The sequence below is a fragment of the Equus caballus genome, chromosome 8, assembly GCF_041296265.1.
Source record: "Equus caballus isolate H_3958 breed thoroughbred chromosome 8, TB-T2T, whole genome shotgun sequence".
Taxonomy (NCBI): Eukaryota; Metazoa; Chordata; class Mammalia; order Perissodactyla; family Equidae; genus Equus; species Equus caballus.
The window spans coordinates 86,934,261-86,961,106 of NC_091691.1; the positions used below are offsets into that span (position 1 = coordinate 86,934,261).

Below are 26,846 nucleotides of genomic sequence, written 5' to 3' on the forward strand. Positions count from 1 at the left end.
GACATTTGTGTTGTTTCCACTTTTTGGCTATCATAAACAAAACTGCCATAAACATTTGTATATACATTTTTTGTGTGGACATTACGTTTTCATTTTTCTTAGGTACATACCCAGGAGGAGAAATATTGGGTCATATGGTTATTCCATGTTTAATATTTTTAGGAAGTGCATGGTAATTTAAAATTTGAGAAGCACTAAGTATTGAAGTGCTATATTTCTTTGCAAAAAAACCTAATCAAGAGTGGTTTGAGCAGAGCTTGCTTTCCTCTTTTTTTATTGTATAATTTACGGTATAGAGTAAACATCTTTCCTGTGCCTTGGTGCGTTGTCATATTCCTTTTTAAGTCTGGATCCAACATTTTTATCCATTTAATTCTTTGTTATTTCAGTGTCATGAAATATCTCTGAGAGTTCCTTTAGCGTAAAGTTTTTTGCCAGTGTCACTACGTCTGGGACATCTTTATCCCTTTCATCACAACCACTTTCCTCATTTGTGTTGATAAATTCGCCTTCACTAAGTTTTTCCGGTTGCATATCTACAGTCTCTCAACAGTGGCAGTGTCAGCAGTCCCATGGTGAGCTACTTCTTCTATAACTTGATTTACATTGATTTGAATTTGACTTACAATGTTATCACTTTGGGTTTCTTTGCTGCAATTTCATCTTTGTTGGTTAATTCCCTCTTTTGATTATCCATTGTTGTACAATGTCACGTGGTTTTATCATTGAGAGACAAGGAGGCAACACAACTACACACTCTGCTGTCTGTGCATGAACTAAATAACAGATGTGCATTGACCAACTGACCACTGACAGCCTTTGAAAGAAGTAACACGATTGGTCACTGATCATGATGCACATCTGCTATTTACACAGTGATTTGTGCACTGAAGAGCTAGTTGTGAAGTTTGTATTTTATGCAATTTTTTGTTGTTGTTAGTGCCTTAGAGTCAATTCGGACTCCTAGTGACCCTGTATACAGCAGAGTGGAAGCCTGCCAGATCTTTTTGCACCATCCTCTCACCTTCTGGCACTGTATCAGACAATGTTCTGCTGCTATTCCTAGGGTTTTTGTGGCCAATTTTTTCAGAAGTCGGTGGCCAGGTCTTTCTTCCCAGTCTGTCTAGTCTGGAAGCTCCACTGAAACCTGTCCACCATGAGTGACTCTTCTGGTATTGGAAATACCAGTGGCATAGCTTTCAGCATCACAGCAACATGCAGCCACAACAGCATGACAACCAATAGACAGATGGTGTGTTCCCTGACCAGGAAATGAACCCAGACTGTGGCAGTGAGAGCACCAAATCTTAACCACTAGCCCACCTGAGCTGGCTATGCAGTTACTTACAGCTAATATATCATGGTAACTGAAATTTGACCCATGCTGTTGGGGGACCAATGTTATTCAACTAAAGCATAGTAACTGAAATTTGTGCATGTTAGAATGGTGGAAAGTGAGGACTGCCTGTATTCTTACCAAATACAGAGGGCAGCTAAAAGTAGGGTCTTTTTTAAAAGAAATTAGAACACAAAGAGTTCAGCATCTAGATGACTAGAACCACTTGAATAGGCTTACGCATGTTAATTCCTTTTAGATATACGTTGGAACTTTAAAACCCTACAAACAAATAAATCAAACCTAAAAGCACTTAGGTCCACTGCAGAAGTACCCACAAAGACAACAGGCAAAGAATGAGATAACAAAAAACAGAAGTTCCTCACAAGCGAGAAAACCTCTGGGTTTCTGTAGCTGCTAAGAGACATGGACCATCTTATTGTTCCCAGTCAAACTTCTCTCCCAGCCTCTCTCTGCTCTCACTCAGGGCTCCAGGGGTTCCCTCAAGCAGTGGAAACTCCAGTCCACATCTTACTTGGCCTCTCTGAGCCAACTGATACCATTTAATATGATCTGCTAGAAATTCTCTCCCCTCTGACTTTGGGGGCATTATTTCTTCTTATTCTTAGCCCCTTCCTTTCTCTACAGTCCTTATCAGTCTCTTTCACTGCTTTCTTTTCCTCGAAAACCCCAGCCTTGGCCCTGCAAATTTTGGTACTTGTCTCGGCTCCCCTTTGTTTTTTACTGTCTTCATATGCACCCCGTGGAAGAGCTCATTAACTACCATGGCTTCAACTACCACCTGTAAACTTACCATCATCATCTACATGCCAGTCCCTGGTTAAGCACTGGAAATGTCACAATGAATAAGACATAGTCCTCATTCTTAAAGATGCTATGGGAAACCTCAACCACTCTCATGGGTACAAGTAAGTGGGAGAATTCTTGCCATAGGAAGAAACATTGAACCATTGATCTGAGTCTATGAAAGAGATTGGGGATGGACGCTAATAAAATTGCACAAGATTTCTATGCAAAAATATTATATCTGTTTTGAATGGCATAAAAATGGCCTGAATAAATGGAAAGATACATCATGTTCATGGATGACAAAGTTTAACATTATAACGTTGTCAGTTCTTTTACTTATATATGTGTTCATTACATATGTATGGTACATGATACATAAAAATGGTATCATGCTGTACATATCCAGTTTAACATGATTGTTTTCAGTCAATATTAGGTTTTTGTGATCTATTCATGTTGATAACGGTACACCTAATTCATTCATTTTAACCATTGAATTGTATTCCACCATATAAATTAACAAGTATGTTTATTATTTCCCTACTGAGAGACAGTTACATTGTCTCCTTTTGGTTTTTTGTTTATTTGTTTTGTTTTGCTTTTGTCCAACACCAGAGAAAGAGTGTTTCAGGCACAATGAAGGGTATATGTAAGACCAAAGTAAGACAGGAGGCAACTGCATGTAGTTGAGTAAGCCAGGAAAACACAAGAGAAGTGAGTAACAAAAGATAGAGCTGGAAACATCATCGCAGACTATTTCACAAAAGCACTTATGTGGCATGCTTAGGATGACTCCCAAATGTACCTTTTCAGCCTACAACTTGTCTCTAAGTCTTGATGAGGCAAGCCTCCGATGAGCTGCCATTGGGGCATGATTAGACATTCCCCCAGGATTGCGTTTGGACATCTCACGTTGAGCATGTCTGCAATAAAATGCATTATCTTGCCCTTAAACGCCTTCCTTCTCCTGGGTTTCTTACCTAAGCCAAGGTACCAACATCCACTCAATATCCAAGCAGAAATATCCACTATCTGTGACTCTCCCATTCCCCAGTCCCTACATCCAGTCAATTCAACATGCCTGCAAAAGATTTCAAATACACCTCCTGCCATGGTCTCTGTCTGAATTCAAGTTCAGTTAGTCTTTTACCTAGACTATTGCTATCCATGCATCTTAAACCCTTCCAAGTTAATGATAACTGTCTCAACAAGGCCATCCTTCAAATGTTAGATCTGTGCAATCTCCCCCAATCCCTCCACTTTGCCAGAAGTTATCAGTTTCCCTTCTAGGCTCTCATAGAGCTTGGAATATATATTAGTTATATCACATATATCATGATAACCCAATTATCTGTTTACATATCTCTTCCATTCCTTGGAATGTGAGTGGCACACAGCAAGAACTCAGTAAATTTTTGTTAAAGGAACAAGAAAAGAATTACACAGAATACTTAATTAGGAATAGCATTCTAAGGTTCCAGAAATGTGAATATTGAGATATAAATGACAGGACAAGGTTAATACTATTATATCCCTTTTCAATAGATAATTTTAAAGTAGGCAGAAAAAACAAAACAAAATAATACAAAAAGCCTGAGCAGCCAATTTGAACAAGATCCAGGACTATAAATTCTAAAGAATGGTACACATTTAAGCAATCTTAGCCTTTCTTGAATTTCAAAAGCAGGTAAAAGGTTTCATTGTGTGTCTGATTACCACAGACTCCATGGCCCCAAGAGCCAACCAATGACAAATGATACCAATCCTGGAAGAAAAGCAAAGATAAATAGCAGCCTACAGCCCCTCTTAAAAAGCCAAACTTTTCAAGTTGGAGAGTAATCTACTTTAAAAATGTCTCGGGTAACAGTTACGGAAAGTTGATGTCTGTTATTACTTCAAAATGTACCCAATATGCTCTCCTCACTCGGAGAATGCCAAAAGCCTTCACAGGCTGCTACTGCCACTCCTGTCAAAAGACATTCCAGAATGAATTTGCTCTGGGGACTTGACAGACACATCAGAAATTGCCAGAGAAGTAGGAAGGAAGTGGTACTTTTGTCACCACAGACCAATGTGGAACCATAACTATTGAAAATGTGCAAACCAGCATGGTTTGAGAAGGATTGCTTTCCCCTGACGGACAAGCTTTTAAAAAGACAGCAGGATGATAACTACTCATTTCTATTTAAATGTTCCTTTTTTCAGCATTTATTACATTCCAATATCATCATTTAAACTGTGCCCTCCTGCCGCCATGCTGCTGCTAGCACTGGATCCTGCAATCCACAGACAGATCCTATGGAGCAGCTGGCAAATCCACTTCCAACTCTTTCCCCTTGCTCATAATAATGACAACAACGGCCACAATAAGAATGTCTGACAGTTGTAAGGTGCTGCACGCCTTTATGGACCTGGTCCCCCCGGGGGAGTCTCTCTTGGCCCATTGTGACAGCAGAGATCCGAAACAGCACCAACTTAGCAGAGGGATTCCACTGACTTTATTCTCCTGAACTGTTTGTCCTTCTAAGGCATAGCATCTCTGAAAGAATAAATCAAAACATCTTGGGACAAGCTTAGGCCATTTAGACCAACTGCTCGAAAAAAGAAACAGAAGAAATTAAAAGGCTTTACAAATATTTTAGTTGATGAAAATGCCATTATTTAGGTGGTATTAGCAGAAAAAATAGTCTTCTTGACAAAGCTTCAGGAATTTTCTACTTAAAATTTTTAGAAGGGGGTTTCTACTCCTTCTTAAGCACATTGTGATTCTAATTATTTAAACAGAAAAGCATTGTGCGATAAAGAATAATAATTCTCAACAAAATGCCATTTGAAAATGATCTACATTTCCATGTAGATCAAAGTCACTGGAGTTTTCCAAGTAAGAGATGTCACTGTTCCTTTTACAGCAACTGCGTGACTCGGTTTCTTGGCTCCTTAGAATATGGAGCTAACAAGGCCAAGGTTTTGGGATTGCTTCCCAAGTAAGGAAGTTACCCTCAGAGGGAGAAGGGAAGAAGTCTTCATGGATAGATAGCAACACTACCCTGCTTCCCCAAGAGCAATTCAACGTGCTTGTCTTCCGGATCAGCAGGTGAGCACCATCATCTCTCCGTGTGAAAAGCAGCACAGACTATACAGCTATAAATGGTCGCCAGAGGCAAAGGAATTCAATGGAGAATTCAAGTGGGTCACAGACAGGGACAAGCCACAGATGGGGCGATACGGCATCTGCCAGTGACCTGGTGAGAGTCACTTCCACAAGTCCTCTACGTCTTTGTGTCTCCACCATGGAGTTCTCCCGTGCGGGAATATAATTTTGATTGAGACAAGAAGGGAGGGTAAGAAGCATTGGAGGAAAGAGGACTGTCCCATTCTTCTTATGGCTTTATATTACTTTTTATTTTTTCTGTCCCTTTTGGGCAAACTGATCCAGAGAACCCTTCGATCTCTCCTGCTCTCTTCTTTTTCCTTAGTCTCCTGTTAGCCTTTCTGTCCACCTGCAAAGCCTCAGGAGAAGGTGATTGTAAAGTCAGTGTAGGGTCTCTAACCATTTCAAGTTCCTTAATCCAACCTCATAGCTGACATACAAGGGTCCAAGAAGAGCTTTTTGAAGAGAGATACAGAAAGAGGGATGGAAGGATGGCTGGGTAGATGGATGCATGAAAGGAAGGGAAACTCCTTTTCTTTCTTGAAGGAAAACGCACTTGTTTTGTTCACAGCCAGTTGAACTGGCTCAATCTGAAAAAGTTGAATTTGGTGAGGAGGAGACTGGGGTGTTTAGTACTGGTGACTGCCACTCTCCAGGATATATTCAGGAGCAAGTCCAGAACTTCAAATTGCCAGTCAGAAAAGCAACAATAAAGCTGGGGGTGAGGATAGGAGAGGGGTGACTAGGAATGGGAGGGGAGAGCAGAATAGAGTCCCTTGCAGGACAAGGTAACGACTGGCCTTTCAATAAACTTCACCTAACGCAGTGACAGGAGTCATGCATGTCTGCAGTTCCCATCAAAGCATTCACTGCACTGGGCCAAACTCATAAAGCCAGATCCAGGCCTCACCAGCTTTGTCCCCCGTGTCAGCAGCCTCCTGGAGGAGCAGGTCTACCAGTTAAAATAAGGGGACCAGTGAACCTCCAGGCATACAAACTCTCAAATGCAGAGACCACGGGAATGGCTAACAAGCCCTCACCTTATTATTCTCTCATCTCAGACCCCAATGAGTTGTCAGCCTCCAAGGCCCTGGAAGCATTAAGAACAGCAGCTCTAGCCGTCAGACTGGCATGAGATAAGACCTTATAAACCAGAATGTCAGTTAAGATTACACAGGACTCGTGGCTTAAGAAAAGAAACGCCACTCGAAGGCTTCACTCTCGGGTTCAGGGAATGTTCTTGTGATGGTGCCAGGCCTTGTCACGGGGGCCTGTGGTGGCATGTCTAATTTACACCTAATCTGGATCAGGACCAAGAGGACTTGCATGCAGGGCTCCTGTGGGAAAAGTCCCTCCTCCATTCTGGACTAGGTCATGGATGCGCAGTGTTCCTGAGGGTGGGGTTCTTCTCAAGTAAGCCCCTGAGGGCAACGGTTTAAAGGACAATTAGACTTAATCACAAGCTTTCAACTTTCTGGTTTCAATTGAGTCCAGACACATAAATGCCAAAAATATCAAAGAGAAAAGGAAAGTCTCAGAATCTCTTTATTACTTTCTGAATAATATGACAGGAATGTTCCAGAAAAGCCATATCATCAGCAGTATTCACAATAAAAGCAATTAATTTCACCTTCAGGTTTATATGCTGATATTTTTATATTCACATATCAGGGTGAACTATGGTACTCAAAGTCATGGCCCAGTAAATTACAAGAGTTAGCCACACAAGGCTGTGATTCCGTTAGAAGACTGGCTGATGATTCTGTAAAATTTACCTCTCCAAAACTACTAGGCTCCTAGGACTACCATAATAAATTATCACAAACTGGGTGGCTTGAAACAATGGAAGTTTATTCTCTCTCAGTTCTGGAGGCCAGAAGTCCTAAATCAAGGTGTTGGCAGGACCACACTCCCTCTGAAGGCACTAAGGGAGGATCCTTCCTTGCCTCTTCTGGCTTCTGGTGGCTCCCAGCATTCCTTGGCTTGTGGCTGCATCACTCCAATCTCTGCCTCTGTCTTCACATGGCCTTCTCCTCCTTCTGTCTTCTCCTCTTCTGTCTCTTACAACACCACCTGCCACTGGATTTACGGCCCATCTGGATAATCCAGGATGATCTCATCCCAAGGTTCTTACCTAATCACATCTGCAATGACCTTCTTTTCATGTAAGGTCACATTCACAAGTTCCAGGGGCTAGGATGTGGACATATCTTTTGGGGGGCCACAATTCAGCCCAATGTACAAAGTGTACTCTGGACTTCCAGGTCTTTACAAAACCTTAAGTACTTGAAAATAGCCCATATTTTCTTCCATGCTTTAACGCTAATATAAAGAAGAGTGAGGAGATGCTTCTTCCTTCTGCTTTATATACCATCGGGAAGACAGCTGACACAGGCCTCAGAGGTGGATGTCAGGAGTCTGGTGCAAGTGTGCCCATGCCAACTGCACACGTGTAGGCAATTTTAAAAGCATGTTTTTCTAATTATACTGTTTACACTTGATTATACATACACAGCTGAAAAAGTCTAGTTTTCACATCACCTGCTTAGGCACAGTGACTGCGTTTTCAGAAGCAAAAATCTACAAATGCTTTTATGTAGATTCCAGAATAGAATGTTTTGGGGAAAACTATCCATGTTAAAAACAAAAAGCCTCATACTAGTTGTGGGATCTAGGGCAAGTTATTTATAATCATCCTGTGTTCCAGTTTTCCCATCTGTAAAATGGCATCATCATAAAAAGCCTACTTCACAGGGTTGTTATGAGGATTAAATAGGTTAGTATCTGTAAAGCATTTAAAACAATGCCTGGCACATTGTAAGGGCTATATAAGTTTTATCACATTGTTTTAAAAAGCCATAATTAGAAATCACAGTAAATATTGAAGAGATTCATTTACAAACACATTCAAAGCATGCACATCAATTGAAGTTCTTGATTATAAGCAACAGAGATGCAGACAAAATCTTTTAGGAAATGAATGGTTTGTAGAATAACTGGGAAGGGTCAAAAAATGGTTGGAGCCAAGGGAAACTGGGCAGCAGACTATGCAGCCACAAGGACCTAGAAGAAACATCACTGAACCATTCTGCCCAATCAATGCCGATTTAGAAAGCATAAGGTAAAAAGCATATACAAAAATAAACATTTTAAGTGGAGCTTTGGACTTGTCATTATCCACTGTGTTCTTAGAAATACCAGTAACATAAGTCCCTCTTTTTATCGGATAATAAGTATGTGATGGAAGGTTACTTACTGGAAGGTACTGGAGTATCTCAATTAAACTTAGCCAACAACAGCTCCTAAACTCCGCGTCTTACAAATTTTCTCTCTGTTCTAGCTTGAAAATCTTGCAAAGAACTCAGATTTGCCCGGCTTGCACCCCTTTACTCAGATGCACACCCTAAACTAGTCAACTGGGGTGAGCAGAGAGTCATAACAAACCCCGGGGCTCCTGCCAGAGACACGGTTAGCAACGGAAACACAGCTACTCCAGAAGATACTGCCAAGCAGACGTGGCACAGCTGAGCTGTACTCATTCACACTGTATCCATGTTGAATGCAGAGACTACCTCATGAAGGAAAACACGTCCCTATACATATGGAGTTCTAAGTGAGGCCAAGAGACCGGAACGACATGAGTAGAAAAGACAGAAAACAGGGGAAGAGAGAAATAAGTAAAAGAGAAAAAACAAGGAACGCACAAAAATGTAACTAGTAATCACCTTCTACAGTGCAAATCACAAGAAAATAAGCCAATATTTGTTCTAAATTTATTTTTCTGGTAAACGAGGTAAAATAGAAAGTATAAAGACTTAGTCCAAATTCTAACAGGGCTGTCCGATGATCTGTGATGAACTGGATGCCAGTCCTGTAGGACTGAAGGTTCCCACATGCAAGACTAAATGATAACAGGCATGATTTATACAGAGGCAGGTAAAATTAATAGTTCATTTTAAAGTTTTCCCACATTAAGGGTTAAAATGAAAATGGTTTTCCAGCTCTCGGAAAAGATTCAGTTAAGCATACAACGCCCTTTTTCAAAACACTGTGACAAACTGAAGTTTTTATGCAAAAGTGTATGGTGACATTTCTGAAGTATGTTTACCAGTTGGAGGGAGAGTTTAAGACAGGACTGTAATCAAGCGAGTGGGATTTTTGGCCTACTGCTATCTTCCTCCCTCCACGAGGCATATACCAAGTTCAGTTCCCAAAGTACTACAATAAATACACCTAGTTAACTTTGTTTGACCAAGCGTTTCTCAAATATATTTGGTCAGGGAACCCTTTTTATTATGACATCTATTTGTATCCTAAGGAACTCATGTTCTAAGGGACATCCTTTGAGAAATGCTGCTATGTCGCAAATAAATACTGAGATTCTAAGGGTGGTGAGTTGAGCAACAGCTGTGATCTGTTTTAGTGTCTCTAAGGAAACTAGTAAGTGAGACATATCTTCTCAAATGTTTTTTTTATAGAATGAGTATTGTGTGCAGAAATCCCACCCACCTTTCTTACAAATCACGCTGATGTAGAAATAGGAAAATGCTACAAGATAGTAATTACCACAGTACTGAAAACACATACCATAACAATCCCACTGTAAAGCATTTTAGAGAGGATGAAGAGAATGTTGACATAAAAAGAGTAACTCTGAAAAGGTGAGCATTACCAAGTGTCTCTGGTCTCTTAAAGCAGTCCTCAGAACTGGCCCGAAGGGGTCCTCTCCAAATGACTGAGTTGACTCAGCTCACTCTCCTCAGGCCTCCTGAATAGACGGCGTCTGGCGGACACATGGGAGCTCAACCAGTCCTCCCCAGGAGAGCTGGAACCCTGCAGCATCTAGTGCCTGTCTTTAGGGACAATATTTGTGCAATCCTCCCCAACCCCAAGTCCTCCAGGGCCAGCTCCACCAGAAATTACATTTTTGATGGCACAGTTATGTATCAAAAGGTGGAGGAGCGAAGGGGTCCCCAGTCTACCATAACAAGGGTGTAAAGGTAGGGGCTCTGGGTGGACATATATGTTCCTAATATCCGACTTGGCTGAAATTTGGAATGAGTTTTTCGCTAGAATCAATATCATAAGTGATGAATAGATTAAATGTAGTTCAACTCTATCATTGTTAAATCATTTTGAGGGGATTATTGTAAGAATATGCTACCATTTATAACATTATTTCCCTAAAAAGTGAAAAAGCATTTTGTGTTCTAAATACTGCACACTAAATACAATACAGAGAATTAAAACACTGGTAAATTGTGGATAGGCTGCAGTTAGTTTCCTAAATCCTTAGAGTTTCCTCCAAGACTTATTCATGGTTCACGCAACACACTATAGCTTTTTTGTTGTTTGATATTTTCTTACCCTGATATGCTCACTTGAATTTTTATAGCAATTCCTAATCTAAATGATGTTACTCAGCAAATGTCTTAAGTCTTGATTTGGAAATCTGGTATTCATAGTTAGAATGAAAAAGCAAATTAAACAGAAATACATTTTACATAAATCTTATTTATTTTTTCTCTGCTATTCAATATAAAAATATGCACTGCAAAACACTTTAGGAGAGTTGATGAACTGTGTACTGACAGAAAAGGCCTGTCCAGCAAACTCTGCTCTGAGGTGAGTCTCGGGGGCCCAGGTGCAGGGAGCGCGGAGAGCCCGCGGCTGCAGGCGCATGCTCCTGCTTTGTAAACTCACACTGACTCAAAACAGTATTAAGAAAAAGTCATACTTCAAACAGCAAAATAAAGGTAGAGCACTGACACCTTTTACAAAGTCGTAATAAAATATTCATTCATTCTCTGCTTGAAAATCCAGGAAAAGATGAAAGGCAAAGCAGATAGAAAAGGAGTTAAATGGTAAGTGTTTATAAAGTCAGTTTTCTCTGATTTTTGAAAAAACTGATTAAAAATCCTTTGAGGCAACGTGAAAGCTCCTGCATTCTCTACCTGCCAACGTCACCGTCTGCTATAGCAGCTCCTTACTTGTCCACCCAGATTTTACACTACAGACCGAGGCATGAGCTCTCACAGGGACATCAGTGCTTTCTTCTTGGTACTATAATGCTTCTGCTCGTACGCCATGAAGTACTGTCACAAATATGTTGTAATTATACTTCATCATGAACAGAAATTAAGAAAGCACATTTTGCCAAACTGATTTTTTGTCTTCTAAGTTGTATTTGTTCACTCACCTGCCAATTTGAAAAATCTAGTAATTTGGAGAAGGCTTCCTCATCATGATGTGAATTGGTAATGCTATAACTTAATTCAAAAGCAATTATCTTTTAAAAACAGGACTCAGACCAGCAAAGCTTAGCTTCAGCCAAAATCTGCTAGCACACCATGGGCAAAAGGCCAACTCTACAGTGAGATGTAAAGGTCACTTTAAGAAACATCCAAATAAAAATTACAACAAATTTTGTCCATTAGAATTAATTTACGAATGGAAATCTAAATTTAATGAGAGGACTTTAAGACCTTTGGACTAGAATCTCACAATCAGATAGAAAAGCAATTTTAACATTGATTCTTATGATATTAGAAAGTTTAACCACTGATTTAAAGAATTCTGTTGAAACAAATCATAATAAAAGCTATGGTGGCAACAGATATTGAGTCTACAATTAAAAACTAATCCTTTAGGGGCCGGCCCGGTGGCGTAGTAGCTAAGTTCGTGCACTCCACTTCGGTGGCCCGTGGTCCACAGGTTTGGATCCCACATGCGGATCTAGCACCAGTCGTCAAGCCACGCTGTGGTGGCATCCTACATAAAATAGAAGAAGATTGGCACAGATGTCAGCTCAGGGCCAATCTTCCTCAGAAAACAACACAAAAAATCAAAAACTAATCCCGTAAATTTTTTCCCATGAACAAGACACAAATACTAAACATTTTCTACTTTTCTATCTCCAGAAATTCCAGGACAATCCAGAAGTGAAAAAAAATGAAGTTCAAACCTGTATCTAGCTGGTTGACTGTGAAAACCCTGACACAGCACTACGAAGCATAAGACAGCACTGTTGCATACTGAAGAAAAATGACAACAATTGAAAACATTGTTTCGACTGAAGCTTTACTAAATTTGAAATAATACATCCTGATTGTCTTTTTAGTGTTATTGTTTAGTAGTCAGAACTACTTGCAACACCAGGGCTGAGAGCTGATAAATATTTATGGTGCCACTTGGTGACTTCCTTCAAGTTCAGCCATAGCATTGATTTTGGATGTGGTCAGTCCTGTCCCCACAGGAGCACATGCTCCTTTGCATGTCTGGGCAGCTGTAGAGCTGGGGACCAGATTGTTACAGGTGCTCTGCAGCATCAGTGGGAAGAGCTGCCAGCTAATGGAAAAAAATGAAAATGGAGAATGCTTTCTTATGCTTTCCCACAGATATAATCACAATTTCACACATGCAAAACCTAAAGAAAATGGAAGCTCCTTTATTTCAGATAACCTGTAAATTCAGAATTCCACATATAATTTTCTTCACAGGAGCATAACGTACTGTGCATCAATATCCATCTTCCTATGGAATCCTTGATAAGATTTTAGTTTACAAGGAGAAGGGGAAACGAGATCCAGAGGCTGAATGACGGCTTCAGCACCTTCATATGAGATGGCTTTTGGGTTTGCCACACAGTGTGAGTTTCTTTGTCGTGAGCAGCTGTGCCAGGCCGTTGAGAAAGACCAGAACCATGGTCATGGACATGACAATCACGTAGTGGCTGATGCTACAGAAGGAGAAAAAGAAATATGTTACAGGCAGAAAGAACATGTATAAGGAAAAGGAGAAGATTCCTCCAAATAATGTTTTAAAATGTATATATAAAATACACAGAATCACAAAGGAGCCCAATGATGTGGAAATAGATATCAAAATGTCAAAAAAACAAATTTGTTACAGAAGTAGTGATGAACATAAATAACTTTTTGAGATATCTCCAACAACTATAATATGTTATGAAAATATCCGATTGATATTAGCAGTGCCTGTGTCTTTGTCACCAATAGAAACTCAATTTCAAAATCTAGCTTTTAGAAAAATAAAGATAATTTTCCCCCTTCAAGTCTTGGACCCTCTGAATAATATCCACGGACTCCCCAGGATGTTCCCAGGTTAAGTGTTCTGACGTTTCAGAGCATGCCATCCGATGCTTTGACATAAAATAGAAGCACTGTGACAAAACGACTAACCCCAAAGAAAGAAAAATGTTAGCCAAACTCAAATTCAGTGAAGTGAAATTTTAGTCAAGGAATCTGAACAAAGGAAAAAGGACACATCTCTTTACTAATCTCAAAGTCAAAGCTATTGTCTCTCAGACTTTTGGAAAAAGAAGAATAATGAATACTATTAAAATTACTCAGTTATCAGTTCTCATCCATCAGCAATAGGAAATGTGCAGTTTTTCTTTCTAAACACAGTTATTGTACTGTCTACACAGCTATGGCTTGATGATAAATTTATAAGTATGGGAAGAAACTTAGGATACAGATCTGACAAATTTACAGTAAAGCAGAGGCTTCATCAGTGGTACCAGCACAGTATCGCCCAAGTTAAGCTACAGTGCAGACGGGCAAGTGGTCTATTTACACTGCCTATCAGAGCCACGTAGAACCATCTGACTTTGCAATAGGTTCGCACATTTTACATCCTTCGGCAAAAGTGGGGGGACGTTTTAGCAGGCCTATAACCAGGCTGGCTTCGTGAAGGGAGGCCATATTTTCTCCCTCTTCCTCTCCTCTACCCCCCAGCAAACAGGAGTCATGGCGTTGGTTACAGAAGCTCCTACCCCGAAATGGCCCACAGGACAAGCCCCAGGGAACTTGCCTCAGGACATCTGGCAAGGTGACTGTTGGGTGCACTTAAACAGTCCGTCACCTAGAAGGACAGGGAGACTAAGGGACAAATCTCCCTCCCACCTTCTCAGTAACTCCAGTCCAACAGGTGGGCAGCCCCCAAATGCCAGACTGCTTCTCCCAGGCCAAGCTAAGCAGAGCTTCCACGTGCTGCCAGGTCTTCGCCCCCAGGCAAGGCCTCCGCAAGGCCAGGAGAGAAGGGCCTTCTACTCGGCTCAGGCCTTTGGTTTTGGTATTGTTACAGCTTTCAAGTGAGAAACTCCACTTGTAAAGTTTTATAGTTTGATAAGATTTTCCTTGGAAAGGCACTGATTAGGACATTCTTATTTAGAATCTTTCTCTAGGTTCACCTTATAAAGTCAATTTGAAATAGAAAAAGAAGAGCTGGTTAATTAAAAAAACAAGAATTAGAACTAGCTATATTAGAAATCTCGTTCTGGTCTAGGGTAGGCTCCTGACGTAAAAAGGAAAACAATAAAATCAGATCCTTAATTGCTAAGCAAATATTAACACTAAAGTAAGATTTGTGAAACTTTTGTTTGTTTTCACTGTATACATAATGCAACAGGATATTGGACCAGGGATTTTTTTCTACTTAAATTTATGTGCATGTGTTTGTACATTTTTTTAACCCTGAACGAATATGATATAGAGCTTACCTACCATTTAATTATGTAGATGTTACAAGTTACAAAGCCACTTCCCAACTTTACTAGCTACAGAGGAAATAAATCACTGATCATTATTTTAAAATGAAAATAATGATCAAAAGACTAGATTTATTTATCATCCTATCAAGTTTTGCTGGGAACAGAATTATCTAGATATTGATTTTAACAGAATTCTCTTGAAAAACATGCCAAAATAGACAAGCTTATGTTACTAAAATTAGGTGAGCCATGCTGACATTTGATCACACACAGAATTGGGTAATTGGCTGACTGATCTTGCTTTAAACATCTTCCAAAGCAAGGCAACTCAAGTTTATCCCTTCTCAGCAGATGACTTTGCTAATTTTATTGAGAAAATACTGACAGAGCAATCCTAAAAGAGAACTTCTTCTCGCCCCAAACCTACTAAGGTACCCATATCTGTGTCCACATTTCCTCCTGCACCTGATGTTGTCTACAACAAACTCCTCCACTTCTGTTGTGGATCCCATTTCAACTTTGCTACCAAAGGACTTTACTTTTGCAACTATCCCTGTCCTATATGGCCAATTTCTCCCCCTCTAACGTGAGCATCTCTTTCACCACACAGATGCGTAATTTCTCTCATCCTAAAAACAAATGAAAAACTCTCCCAAGATCCCATGGCTCCCTCCACCACCATCCAAATTTAAGGCATTTTAAATTTGGCATGTCCAAAACCCAGCTCTTAATTTCCTATATCCTTCTTCATCAAACTCCCACCTCCCAGAGCCTTCTCCATCTCTAGAAATGGTGTTACCATTCACTTAGTCACTCAAGATAAAAAACCTAGGGGTCACCCTTGATTCCTATCTTTTGTTCTCCCAGCACATCTAATCCATCAACAAATTCTATTCACCTCTTTCAAAACATTTTCAAATCCGGCCTCTCGTCACCATTTTGAATTGCTACCCTAGTCCAAGCTGCCATCATCTCTAGCTTAGGATACTCCAACGGCCTCTGAATCAGTCTTCCCGTTCTCTCTCTTGATCCCTACAATATGTTCTCCACACCATGGTCAGAGTGTTGTTTCAAAACGTAAAGCATATCAAATCACTTCCCTGCTCAAGAGCCTAATGCTTCACCTTACACTTGGAATAAATTCCTAATTCCTTGCAATGACCTTCAACCATAAGTGATACCAACTGTCTGTCTTTCTGAACTCTCTCCCTAGCATGTTTCCCCTCACACCATTCTAGTTACAGTAACCTTCATGCTTTCAAAAGTATTTACTGACATGGGGAAATAATTATTATAGAAAGTCAATTTTAAAACAAAACAAAATCCTGTATATGTTTGCACATAAATTAAGGCTAAAAGGATATATATCAACATGTTGAACAGTGTTTATCTCTGAGACACTGAATTATGGGTGACTTCTTATTTTTTCTATATGCTTTCAGTATTTTCTAAAATAAGCTAGTGACAAACTTCTTATTTTCTATAATAAGTTTGATATAATTTAATATGATGTTTACAAATTATGGTAGGATTAGCCATAGAACTCTTAGGCTGAGATCATAATTACCACAGAAACTTCAACTCTATTCAGTGTCTGTTTCTCACAGGACATTTCAAAATCTGCACTGGTTCCTGAGATCAAAATCCTCAATCCAACAAGCTGCATACAATGGTGACGACTTCTTCATGTTGTAAGAATGTTTACTCTCCAACCCGGGGACTAAAGTTTGGCGTCAGAGATGAGATGAGTGAGTGAGTACAAACCGCCCAATCTAGGTCTTGAGGATCAAATCCAGGAAAACTCAATCTGAGTTTGGGTTCCATGGGAGACCAGACAAGGAGGTCAGGAGTCAGGTAGATAAAGGAAAGCCATGAGGACTGTAAAAGATGACACTATGGAAAGGATAAACAAAAGATGGCATATCCATACAAAGGAACACTATTCAGCAATGAAAAGGAACAAGGTATTGATAGATGCTACAACACAAATGGATGCAAAAACATTAGGCCATGTGGAATGCCAGATGCAAGAGACTACTTATTGTATGATTGCATTCATTGAAACGTCCAGAATAGGCAAATCTGTAGAGACAGAAAGCAGATTAGTAGTTGCCTGGGATTGAGTATGGGAATGGGGATAGGTTGTAATCACTCTGGGGGAATTTTTTGGGTGATGGAAATATTCAAAAACTAGAATGTGGTGAAGGTTGCACAACTCTATAAATTAGCTTAAAATCACTGAAGTGATTTAAAACCTTAAAATGAATGAATTTTATGATATGTAAATTATACTTCAATAAAGTGGTAAAAAAGAAGAAAGAAAAGATTACATTCTAGCAGACTTTTCTTTGTTAAATTTTGCTATCACTTTTAGGCCTTTTATCACTTTTAATATTTTAAGTTACTTTAAAATATGAAATATAACTTGATCTCTTAACAAAGTAAGTTTTGTAAAACCAGTAGGTGAGCCATCCTCAAACTTACTGAAAGTCTATTTATAAAAGACAGAGATCACATATCTCCTTACAACGGCCTGAAATTACTGACTCTTGGCTCATTTAAGCTAATGTTATTGGCAAGGAACAGTTGTGAAGTGCATCTCCATGCAATTGAGCCACAAGGCATTTAGCTTGTGATATTTTCCATCAATCAAGTCTTGGTGTCATCTCAGCATAGCAGAGTTAAAGGAGCATCAAATTTCAACTTGAAATGAGTTCGGCTGTTCCCATCTTCCCCCTATGACTATCTGACATCACTTAAAACAGCTATTCTCAAGGTGTACACGTGTGACGGTAGAGAGGGGCAGGGTCTGTGTGTGGAAGGGAACACAGAACCACCAGGCAGGCCTTTCAACCTGTGCAACAGGTGATACAAAGTTGATTGTACTTCTCCTCAGAGTAAGGGACAATAGAAGCAGGTTATATCTGTCAGATGCACTGGGGAGGAAAAAGATTGAGGATCACCGATTTCAATAAAGCTTAGTATTCATTGTAAGAGTAAAGATATTTTATGGCACTTATTCATTACATTTAGAAAGGTACTAAAATATTACTGAACATAATCATAAGTTTTCATTATATAAAAAGAGAAAAGACATTTTAGTTGTCATTTGTATTTTAATAAGGTATAACAATAGTGCACGTAGGAAACAAAGTCCAAATGAACATCATTATCAAACCAAACCACAGTGCAAAGTGATGATGCTGACTCTGTTCACCTCATATCAAATACATTTAGAACATAAATTTAAATATATGTTTTATGGTTATGAAAATTACCTCAAAGGCATTTTTTCTGTAGTTTAAAAAAATGCACTTCTTTCAGTTCGCCATATAAAAGGTGGTACTCTGTAAAGTTTATGACCTGCTGTGGATGAAGATACAGTGTAAAAGATCAAAAGAAGAAAATACTAAATTACAGCTCTGTCAGCCCAACTCAGTTCTGTGGCCTGGGCAGGATATTTTTCACAGGGCTGTTAAAGGAACACCTGAGGCCATGAATTTCTCCAGGGACCCACTGAACTTACACCGCAGTTTCGGCTGATTATGCTGACTGGAGCGTGTTCCTTCAAGAGTCTCAGTTTAATTCTGGTAAAATCTGCTCTGAAGATGCATTTAAACATTAGACTATGCCCATAAACAGACACACCGTCTCCTGCCCCAGTAATGCAATCTCTATTGTTAAGGAAACCTGAAAATGAACAGCTGAGGAATCTCTCAAACCTATTTTGAAAACCCACTGCAGGCACCACGATGACACTATAAAGATAACAGATACACACCAGCCTCCATGCATGGGGTGGGCTAGCTCCCACTCCTCTAAAATTCTGGGACAGATTCTCACCATTTCTGCACTCACAAAGCAATAAAACAGCAAGGACAAAAAGATAACACTCCTTTCCTGTGAATAACGGGCATGGAATGGCTGAAGTTATTAACTGCGTTACTAATACAAAGGAGTTTAGAAATAAAATTTGTCACAAAGGGAACCACTGCAGGAGCACAGCTCAAATAACCCCAGTTCCCACTCGGGGAACTCGACAGAGAGATTAACAGTATCTGCAACATCACAAGAAACAGCTCAGCTTTTCAAATATACATTCACATAGGAATAATTAGAAAATCAAAACTTAAAAGCAACATTCTCACAAATAAGAAGCCGGAAAAAGTAGAATAATGAAGTTTTGATATGTGAACCCTACTAAATGGTGCTTTAGTTCTGAATCTTGAAGGATGTTTTCCCCCATTATCCAAGCCTTTTCCTGGCAATCAATTAGACGCTTATGAAGATGCATGAACCACTCCTGCCCATTAGCCCTGTACCACATGGTTCACTGCGGCAGTATGTGCCATTACTGCCGTAAAGCATACAAAGAGATTTTCGAATTCTAACTCACCGACAAGCGCAGCAGCAGCAACAAAAGCCTCACCTTGCAGCATCAATGGGGGCAATTTCACTTAGAAAGCCTAATTTCACTAACTTAGATTTCAGTTTCTTTCTCTATTCCAGCCCCTTCACCCTCTACCCTCCCCTCTGCAGCCATCTTCCTTTCTTAAGTGGGCATATGATACAACAAAAGACAAGACAGACAGAGCAGAGCAAGGAGATATTTCAGCAGGAATGACCAGGAGAGTATGTGGGGAATTTATGTAGGATAGGCCCATGCCCGCAGCCTGAAGAAGAGAACTGAGCTCTGAAATCCCTATATACCTGCCTTCAAGAAGTCTCCCCAAGCAGGCACCCCATTTAACCTACGGGACTTAGATCTGTGAAGATGAAGCATTGAGACTGAGATAAACTGAGGTTTAACATAACTTACTAACTGGCTATGTCTTTCTCGTCTTCCCATCCATTTGGGATTTTTAATGTTGTATAGATGAGGGTGCAATGATTACAAGAGGCACAAACCAGGACTGTTTCAGGTAAATCTGGACATACAGTCACTGTACGCATAGGGCAGCTCCCATTATAAAAAATACTATTACCACAAAATATTTCTACAGAATAGCCTTTACCCTATAGGGCATTAATTAATTATATAACATTTTAATATGTATCATAAATCAATTATAGTACTGAAACATGGAGTAACATCCTTTTCTTATGGCCCATGCTGTAGAGTGGGGGTCATCAAAGCATTCTCAGCCCCCAAACGCTAATGCACTATTCTGTTTCCCTTGGTTTGAATGATGCTCACTGTTTGTTTTATGCCTCTGGAGTCTCTCTTTTTGCTGTTATTTTTTGCTCTGATGAACACTTTATTCCCATGATGGTTGTGCAAAGGAATGCAAGGAATAGGGCCGGAGGTACCACACAAGTGCCAAGAAACACCTCATGCTAGATGTTAAATGAAAATTTTGCAATGGGTCAAAGCCTCTTTTAAAAACAATCAAACAAGCACAAGTAACAAAAATCAAAATAAAGTGGACTATATCAAAATCCAAAACTTCTGTGCATCAAAGGACACAATCAACAGAGTGAAAAGGCAACCTACAGAATGAGACAAAATATTTGCAAATCATTTATCTGATAAAGGGTTAATATCCAAGATATACAAAGAACTCCTACAACTCAACAATAAAAAAAACAATAACTTCACTTAAAAATGGTCAAAGGACTTGAATAGACATTTCCCCAAAGAAGATATACAAATGGTTAACAAGCATATGAAAAATGCTCAGTATCACTAATCATTACAGAAATGCAAATCAAAACTACAATGAGATACACCTCACACCCATCATGATGGCTACCATCAAAAAAACAGAAAACAATGTTGGCAAGGACGTGGAAAAATTGGAACTCTTGCGTAGTATTGGCAGGAATGTAAACTGGTGTACCTGCCATGGAAAACATTTGGCAGTTCTTCAAAAAATTAAAAACATAACTACCATATGATCCAGTAATCCCACTTCTTGGTATATATCTGAAAGAACTGAAAGCAGGGACTCAAACAGATAATGAACACTCACGTTCATAGCAGTATCATTCATAATAGCCAAAAGGTGGGAGCAACCTAAGTGTCCATTGATGGATGAACAGATAAACAAAATGTGATATATACATACAATGGAATATTACTCAGCCTCAAAAAGGAAGGAAATTCTGACACATGCTACAACATGGATGAAACTTGAGGACACTATGCTAAGTTAAATTAGCCAGTCACAAAAGGACAAGTACCGTGTGATTCCACTTACATGAGGTACCTAGAGCAGCCAAATTCTTAGAGACAGAAAGTAGAATGGTGGTTTCCAGGGGCAGGGGGGAAGGGAAATGGGGAATTGTTTAATGGGTATTGAGTTTCAGTTATTCAGGATGAGAAGGTTCTGGAGATTGGTTGCACAATAATGTGAACGTACATAATAATACTGAACTGCATACTTAAAAATGGTTAACATGGTATTTTTATGTTATATATATATATATATATATATATATATATGACTGTAACTTTTTTAAAAGGAAAGAAAAGTACAAAGGAAAAAAAGTAAAAGTTGACAATTTGGATTTGGTGCAAAGTATGATGACATAGAGAAGGGCCCCGCAACATCACTGCAGCCTGGGAGGACTGACCTTGAAGGAAGCAGGAAAAAAACCATGCCTGGAAGCAAAGAATAACATCAGGAGATGGAAAGAGAATTAAGACCGCTGCTGAGGCTATGATGCCAAGAACACATAGGGACAATGCTGTAATGACCCTGACAGTGCGAGCTCAGTTAGTGCCTCCATTTCTACACATTCCACCCCATCCTTTACTCCATGGAATGAACTTGTATAAAAAAGGCAGTCAAACTCCTACGCAATGATTAACTTGCGGAAATAACATCTAAAATATTAAAGCTCAAGTAGAACCAAAGAATACGGCTCCTTACTTATATGCCAATAGAATGTACACTGTAGCTTTGTATTCAAGGTTTTCCAAATTAAGGCTCTCGAAGGTTATTTTCTAGAATTTTCTTTATCCAAAACCTATGGTTTCTGAAATCCAAATTATTTTTCACACTCCAGAGATGTATGCATTGGGCTTTTTCACCTCTATAGCTTTGTTCCTATCCATTCTGTCTGGCTAAAATACCCTTCCCAAACCTCCAAGTCCTCTAATCGAAATTATACCCTTCATTCAAGGCCCAGCTGAAATGCAGACCTTGTAGAATGTTTTCTCCGTCACTGCAGCCAGAAGTTAAGTGGCCTCCCTTCTGTATTCATATAGCCCTTAACCACAGGCTACCTTGCATTACAGTCATTACATCTTACAACCTGTGTTAGAGTATAACCTCCCCAAACGCAGGGGCCACGTGTCACAGTCACATACTTCTAGGGTTAGAATGGCCCTTACAAGCTATCCATTAGAACCTTCTACTCAGTGCTTGAATTCCCTACACAATATCCTGATGAAGTAGTTACCCATCTCCAGAGATGGGGCATCACTGAGTCTTGAGGGAAGCAAACTCATTTATCTTTGGGTCCTTGACAATGCCCAGGACACGTCATGCACGGTGAGTGCTCAGAATGTAATTTTTTCTGAAAAAATTATCTATATATTAAATGCATACACAATGTAAAAAAATGAAAGCTAGGAATGCCACATTATTGTGAAATCTGTTTTTTGGAGCCAATTTCCTCCTCTGTAAAATGGTAATATATTTTCTTCACATCATTGTTGTGAGAATTAATGAAATAACATATGTACAACTCCTAATACACTGAGTGCAATACACGACATTTTAAAACTAATTATTATAGAATCGAATACCTTTCTCAATAATCCTTTTCTCGATCACCGCTTAACTTATCCTAGCTTTTCCTCGGGTTGGGATAGAAGCTCTTTGTGGTGCAAAAATCCAATCCTCTGAATAATTTCTGAAAACTTCTAGTGAGCCCAGAAGAGAGAAGAGATAAATATGATTGCATTAAATTACTTAGAACAGCTTAACATAAGACATTCTAGAATTTTCTAGAGAAAAATGATGACTATCTTTAAATAAGCAACATGAAAGACTGTGAAGGAGATAAAATAATTCTTGGACGCAGAGGGATACAGGACTTCTGGAGTGGATTAAGGGCTGATGCTGATGCCAGGACGTGGAAAATAAAGGGCTCAAAGGGGTTTTCTTTTTCTTTCTCTCTCTTTCCTTCCCTCTCCAACTTCTCTCTTGATTTTCCTTCCTTCTTTTCTTCTTTCTGATGAAACAGTCCATTATTAGAGAGGAAAAGAAAGGAAAGCTAAGTTGATCTGGTGTTGAGAGGAATATTCTGCCAATATAAGTTTTAGATGAAGGACTGAAGGTTGACAGAAAGGAAACAGGAAAAACAGTGTTGAATAGAATAAAATCCATGATGCACTGACAAGAGAGGGATTACTCAGTTTAGGAAAACTGAATGAGAGGGCGGAATGTCTATAATTAGAAAGACAGGCTCATAATGGTAGCTCAATAAGTACTTGTTGAACGAAAGCATAAAAAACTAATTAAATCAGTTAAGTGTGAAAAAGATCCTGAATTCAGGAACCCAACGCTGAAAAGAAATCTCCTCTACTTGAGTCCTGAGTATCAAAGTCACCAAGGTCTGCAAAGGTGACGAGGCAAAGGAAAATTTCTTTCAGGGTTGCTTATGGGTATCTTGCTTCATCCCTACCTTCCTTGAATTTGCCCCTGATTCTCTATAGCCCGAGCCAAAGTCTTTCCAGGGCACACACACAGCCTCAGATACTCCTGCAGTCTTACTTTATACCTTTTAACTCTCCTAGCAACAGTCTTCTTTGTGTCATGAGGTCTTTCTCTCAACCACCAATGTGGGACTCACTCCCCGTTTCTGTCTTCTGACATAAACCAGAAACAACTTTGCCAGCCGTGCAGGTTGGAAGGACGGGCGGTGCCATCCGTTAGCGCCTGCACGCCCCGTGACAGCCTTCCTCCATTGGAATGTGGCTTTCTACTTCACTCCCTTCCTTTCAGTCTTTTCTCTTTGAAGACACGATTCTGCTCTGTACATCTAACAAAGGCCTCTGGCCAAAAACAGTACGTTTCTGACCTAAGGTGCCCTTACTTCTGGCCCTCCTAATCAATATTTCTTTCTCCTTTAAATCCGAAATTTATATTATTCAAAACTTTGCAGTGAATGGTTCCTTTGCAAACACAGGATTAGATACAAAGCCACTTTTTAAAGAGTTTGTTAGAGTTATAAAACAAAGACTTTGGGAAATTCTCTTTAAGTAGAGGCAATGAAGAGCAGTGGGAATACCACAGCCTTGGCTATTGAGGGGCAGCCTTCTGGACCTGCTCAGCCATTTCCAGGTCCATGACAGAAGCAAGCCACAATCTCCTTAGGGCCACAGTAAATTTTTATCTATAAAATGGAGACAGTAAATATATCTATTGTGGAAAATAATACCCACTTCACAGCATTGTGATAAGGATCACACGAAACAACGTGTTAGAAGATCCTGTAAACACAGTAGCACAATACAAATGTTGGTTATTTCTGGTGTGTGACTGGTGGCCATCCTTTGATTGACACCCTGGACCTCCCACTCAAGTTTGAAGCCTCTGTATTATTTTTCCTTTTACCTAATATAAATTGACTCCCTTGTCTCTGAACTGTCTTTATCATGCCTTTCAGGCCCATGTCTCAAATAACCAACTGCTGGGTCTATGGACGCTGTTGTAATGCACAGCCTTGCTCTGATCTCGCGGGTAGAATGCCTCTACCCTACTCTGTGAATGAGCTTACTCCATTTGGACCCCAATACTGGCTCCAGAACCCCAGCTTTGACGGAGGGTAATTAGAATTGATGTAACTAGGGACATTTACTCCTTCCAACTATATTATCCCTCATGCTCATGAGTAAAATGAAACGATAATAAAAATCTCAGAGAGGTGAGGGTATTCCCATGTGACTAACTGCCCTCTATTTCTCCCCTCCTTTCCAATTAAGCTTGAAAGAATGGTCTATACTTATAACCCCACTTCCTGGCCTTCCATTTTATTTATTCCTTTTAACTTTTATCAGAGTCATACACACAGTATGAAAAAAAGCGAAATAATGGAGAAAGATTTATAGTAAAAAGCAACAATCCCTTCTCCTTTCAGAGCTTCTAGTGGTTCCCCCTCAACATGAATTAGTATCTTCGTGTTGCTGTTCACTGAGGAATCAATTTGAAACATTATTTATCAAGTCCCTGCTAGGAAAGAGAAGAATTTAGCCTACTTATACTATACACTACTCATTTCAATTTTAGATAGTTATTTCAGTTCTTCTGTTTTTCCTTATGAATCAATGTTGAGGTATAATTTATATATAAAAAAATAGAACCATTTCGAGTTACATGAGTATTGACAAATGGTACACCCACGTAACCAACATGACTGTCAAGATATAGAACATTTCCATCATCCCAAAAGTTCTCACATGCCCTTTTACAGTCAAGCTCACTCATCCCAACTCCCAGTCCCAGACAACCACTGATCAGCTTTCTGTGACTACACATTAATTCTGCCTGCTTTAGAATTTTATATAAGTGGAATAATACAATATGTACTCTTAGGTACCTGGCTTCTTTCACTCAATAGAAAATGTCTGAAATTCATCCATGTAGTTGAGTTCATTAGTCATTCACTTCTTTTTATGAGTAAGTAGTATTTCATTGTGTGGACACAGTGCAATTTGTTGATCACATGCTGATGAACATCTGTGTTGTTGCCAGATTTTGGCTATTATGAATAAAGCTGCCCTGACAATTCCTGCACGAGCCTTTCTGTGTACGTTCGCTTCCCCTTTCCTTGGGTAAATATCTAGGCATGGAATAGCTGGGCCACAGGGTAGTGTATATTTAACTTTTTAAAAAGTCTTGCTTTCCTTTCAGTCTCACCCACAAATAGCATGGTTGCTGATAAGTCCTACGCATGTGACAGAAATCGCTACTTCGTGTTTTAGGAGGAGCAGGAGGGGTGCCTGCCTCTGCCTGTTCGGCTAGAGGCGGGAGGAGGCTGCAAACGCTAGAAGGGAGGACGGCTCTTCTCTGAGGTGGAAGCTCATATACCACAGCAGTGGAAGTCTTCCCGTGTTTTCAGTCTCTTTACAGCTGTCTCTGGTTTTTCCCTGGAAGTGAAATGCCTGTAGCACTTTCTGCATGGGGATGAAAGAAGGAGGAGAGAGGCTGTGGAGAGCCAGTTGACACCATCCTTAGGTAGACAGATATTTAGTTGATCCCATCTGGCTCTCCCTTCCTCACTCCTACCCTCCATATTACTGTCTGACTGAGTCTGGCGCCTCGAGGCTCCCTGCTCCTTTGGCAGTACCGGCTGACAGATTCTGAGCTGCTGCTTTCTCTCTCTGATTACCCATCTTCTAGAAATTTGTTGAACTCGCATTTGCTGATGGTCCTCCTGCCATTCTCTTCACTTTTGCTGGGTTTGTTATTTTGGGGGGGTCTTGGTAGAAAGGAGAAAAATGATTATCTTTGGTCTGCAGTCCTCACCCAGAAGTCAGTGGATCTGATTCAGCGTGGCAATCTAGTACTAAATCCTACCACTGGAACTTCCATCGCCAAGCTCACAACGACCCTGCCGAGCGATCCAGTGCAAACCTTTCTGTCTTTCCCACCTGATCTCTCTGTAACATCTGGATAACCTCCCTCCTTCCTGAAATGCTCTTGACTTCCACAATACTACTCTCGCCTGGTTTTCTCCTGCCTTTCTGGCCACTTCTTTCCATCTCATTTCCACACTTCTCATTCTCTGCCCTTAAATATCAGTGGTTCCCAGAGGCGCCACCTTAGATCTTCGTCTTTTCTCACTCTACACACTCTCCCTAGATCTTGTGACCCAGTGTGCTCTTCTAAACCCCACGCTAAACCCCCCCCAACCCCCGAGATGCCTTCCCTTACCCTCCAAGGCTGAGGTAAGTGCCCTGACAAACGTCCCCATAGCACCTAAGAGATTATTCTAGAACTTCTCACACTGCATGATAGTGCCTGTTCCTGAATCTGTTTCCCTCTCTAACCTTATGCTCCCTGGAAGCCCAAGACTGTTTT

General features: G+C 40.0%; 1 protein-coding gene across 50 annotated transcripts in view; it reads right to left on the reverse strand.

The window, feature by feature from the left end:
- The window catches only part of PIGN (phosphatidylinositol glycan anchor biosynthesis class N), a 186,936-nt gene that overhangs the window by 44,060 nt on the left and 116,030 nt on the right, over nucleotides 1-26,846 (reverse strand). For 19 of the 50 annotated variants that reach the window (XM_070221137.1, XM_014727845.3, XM_023647928.2 and 16 more), the window contains one exon: nucleotides 12,725-13,035. The exons of 2 other annotated variants lie outside the window; for them this stretch is intronic. In XM_070221137.1, the coding sequence (XP_070077238.1) occupies nucleotides 12,912-13,035 (124 nt within the window). In that variant the 3' untranslated portion in view covers nucleotides 12,725-12,911. Of the gene's footprint in view, nucleotides 1-6,824; nucleotides 12,069-12,724; nucleotides 13,036-22,567; nucleotides 22,685-26,846 lie in introns of those variants that run through there. 29 more of the 50 variants (XM_070221139.1, XM_070221141.1, XM_070221161.1 and 26 more) reach the window with 3 other exon arrangements.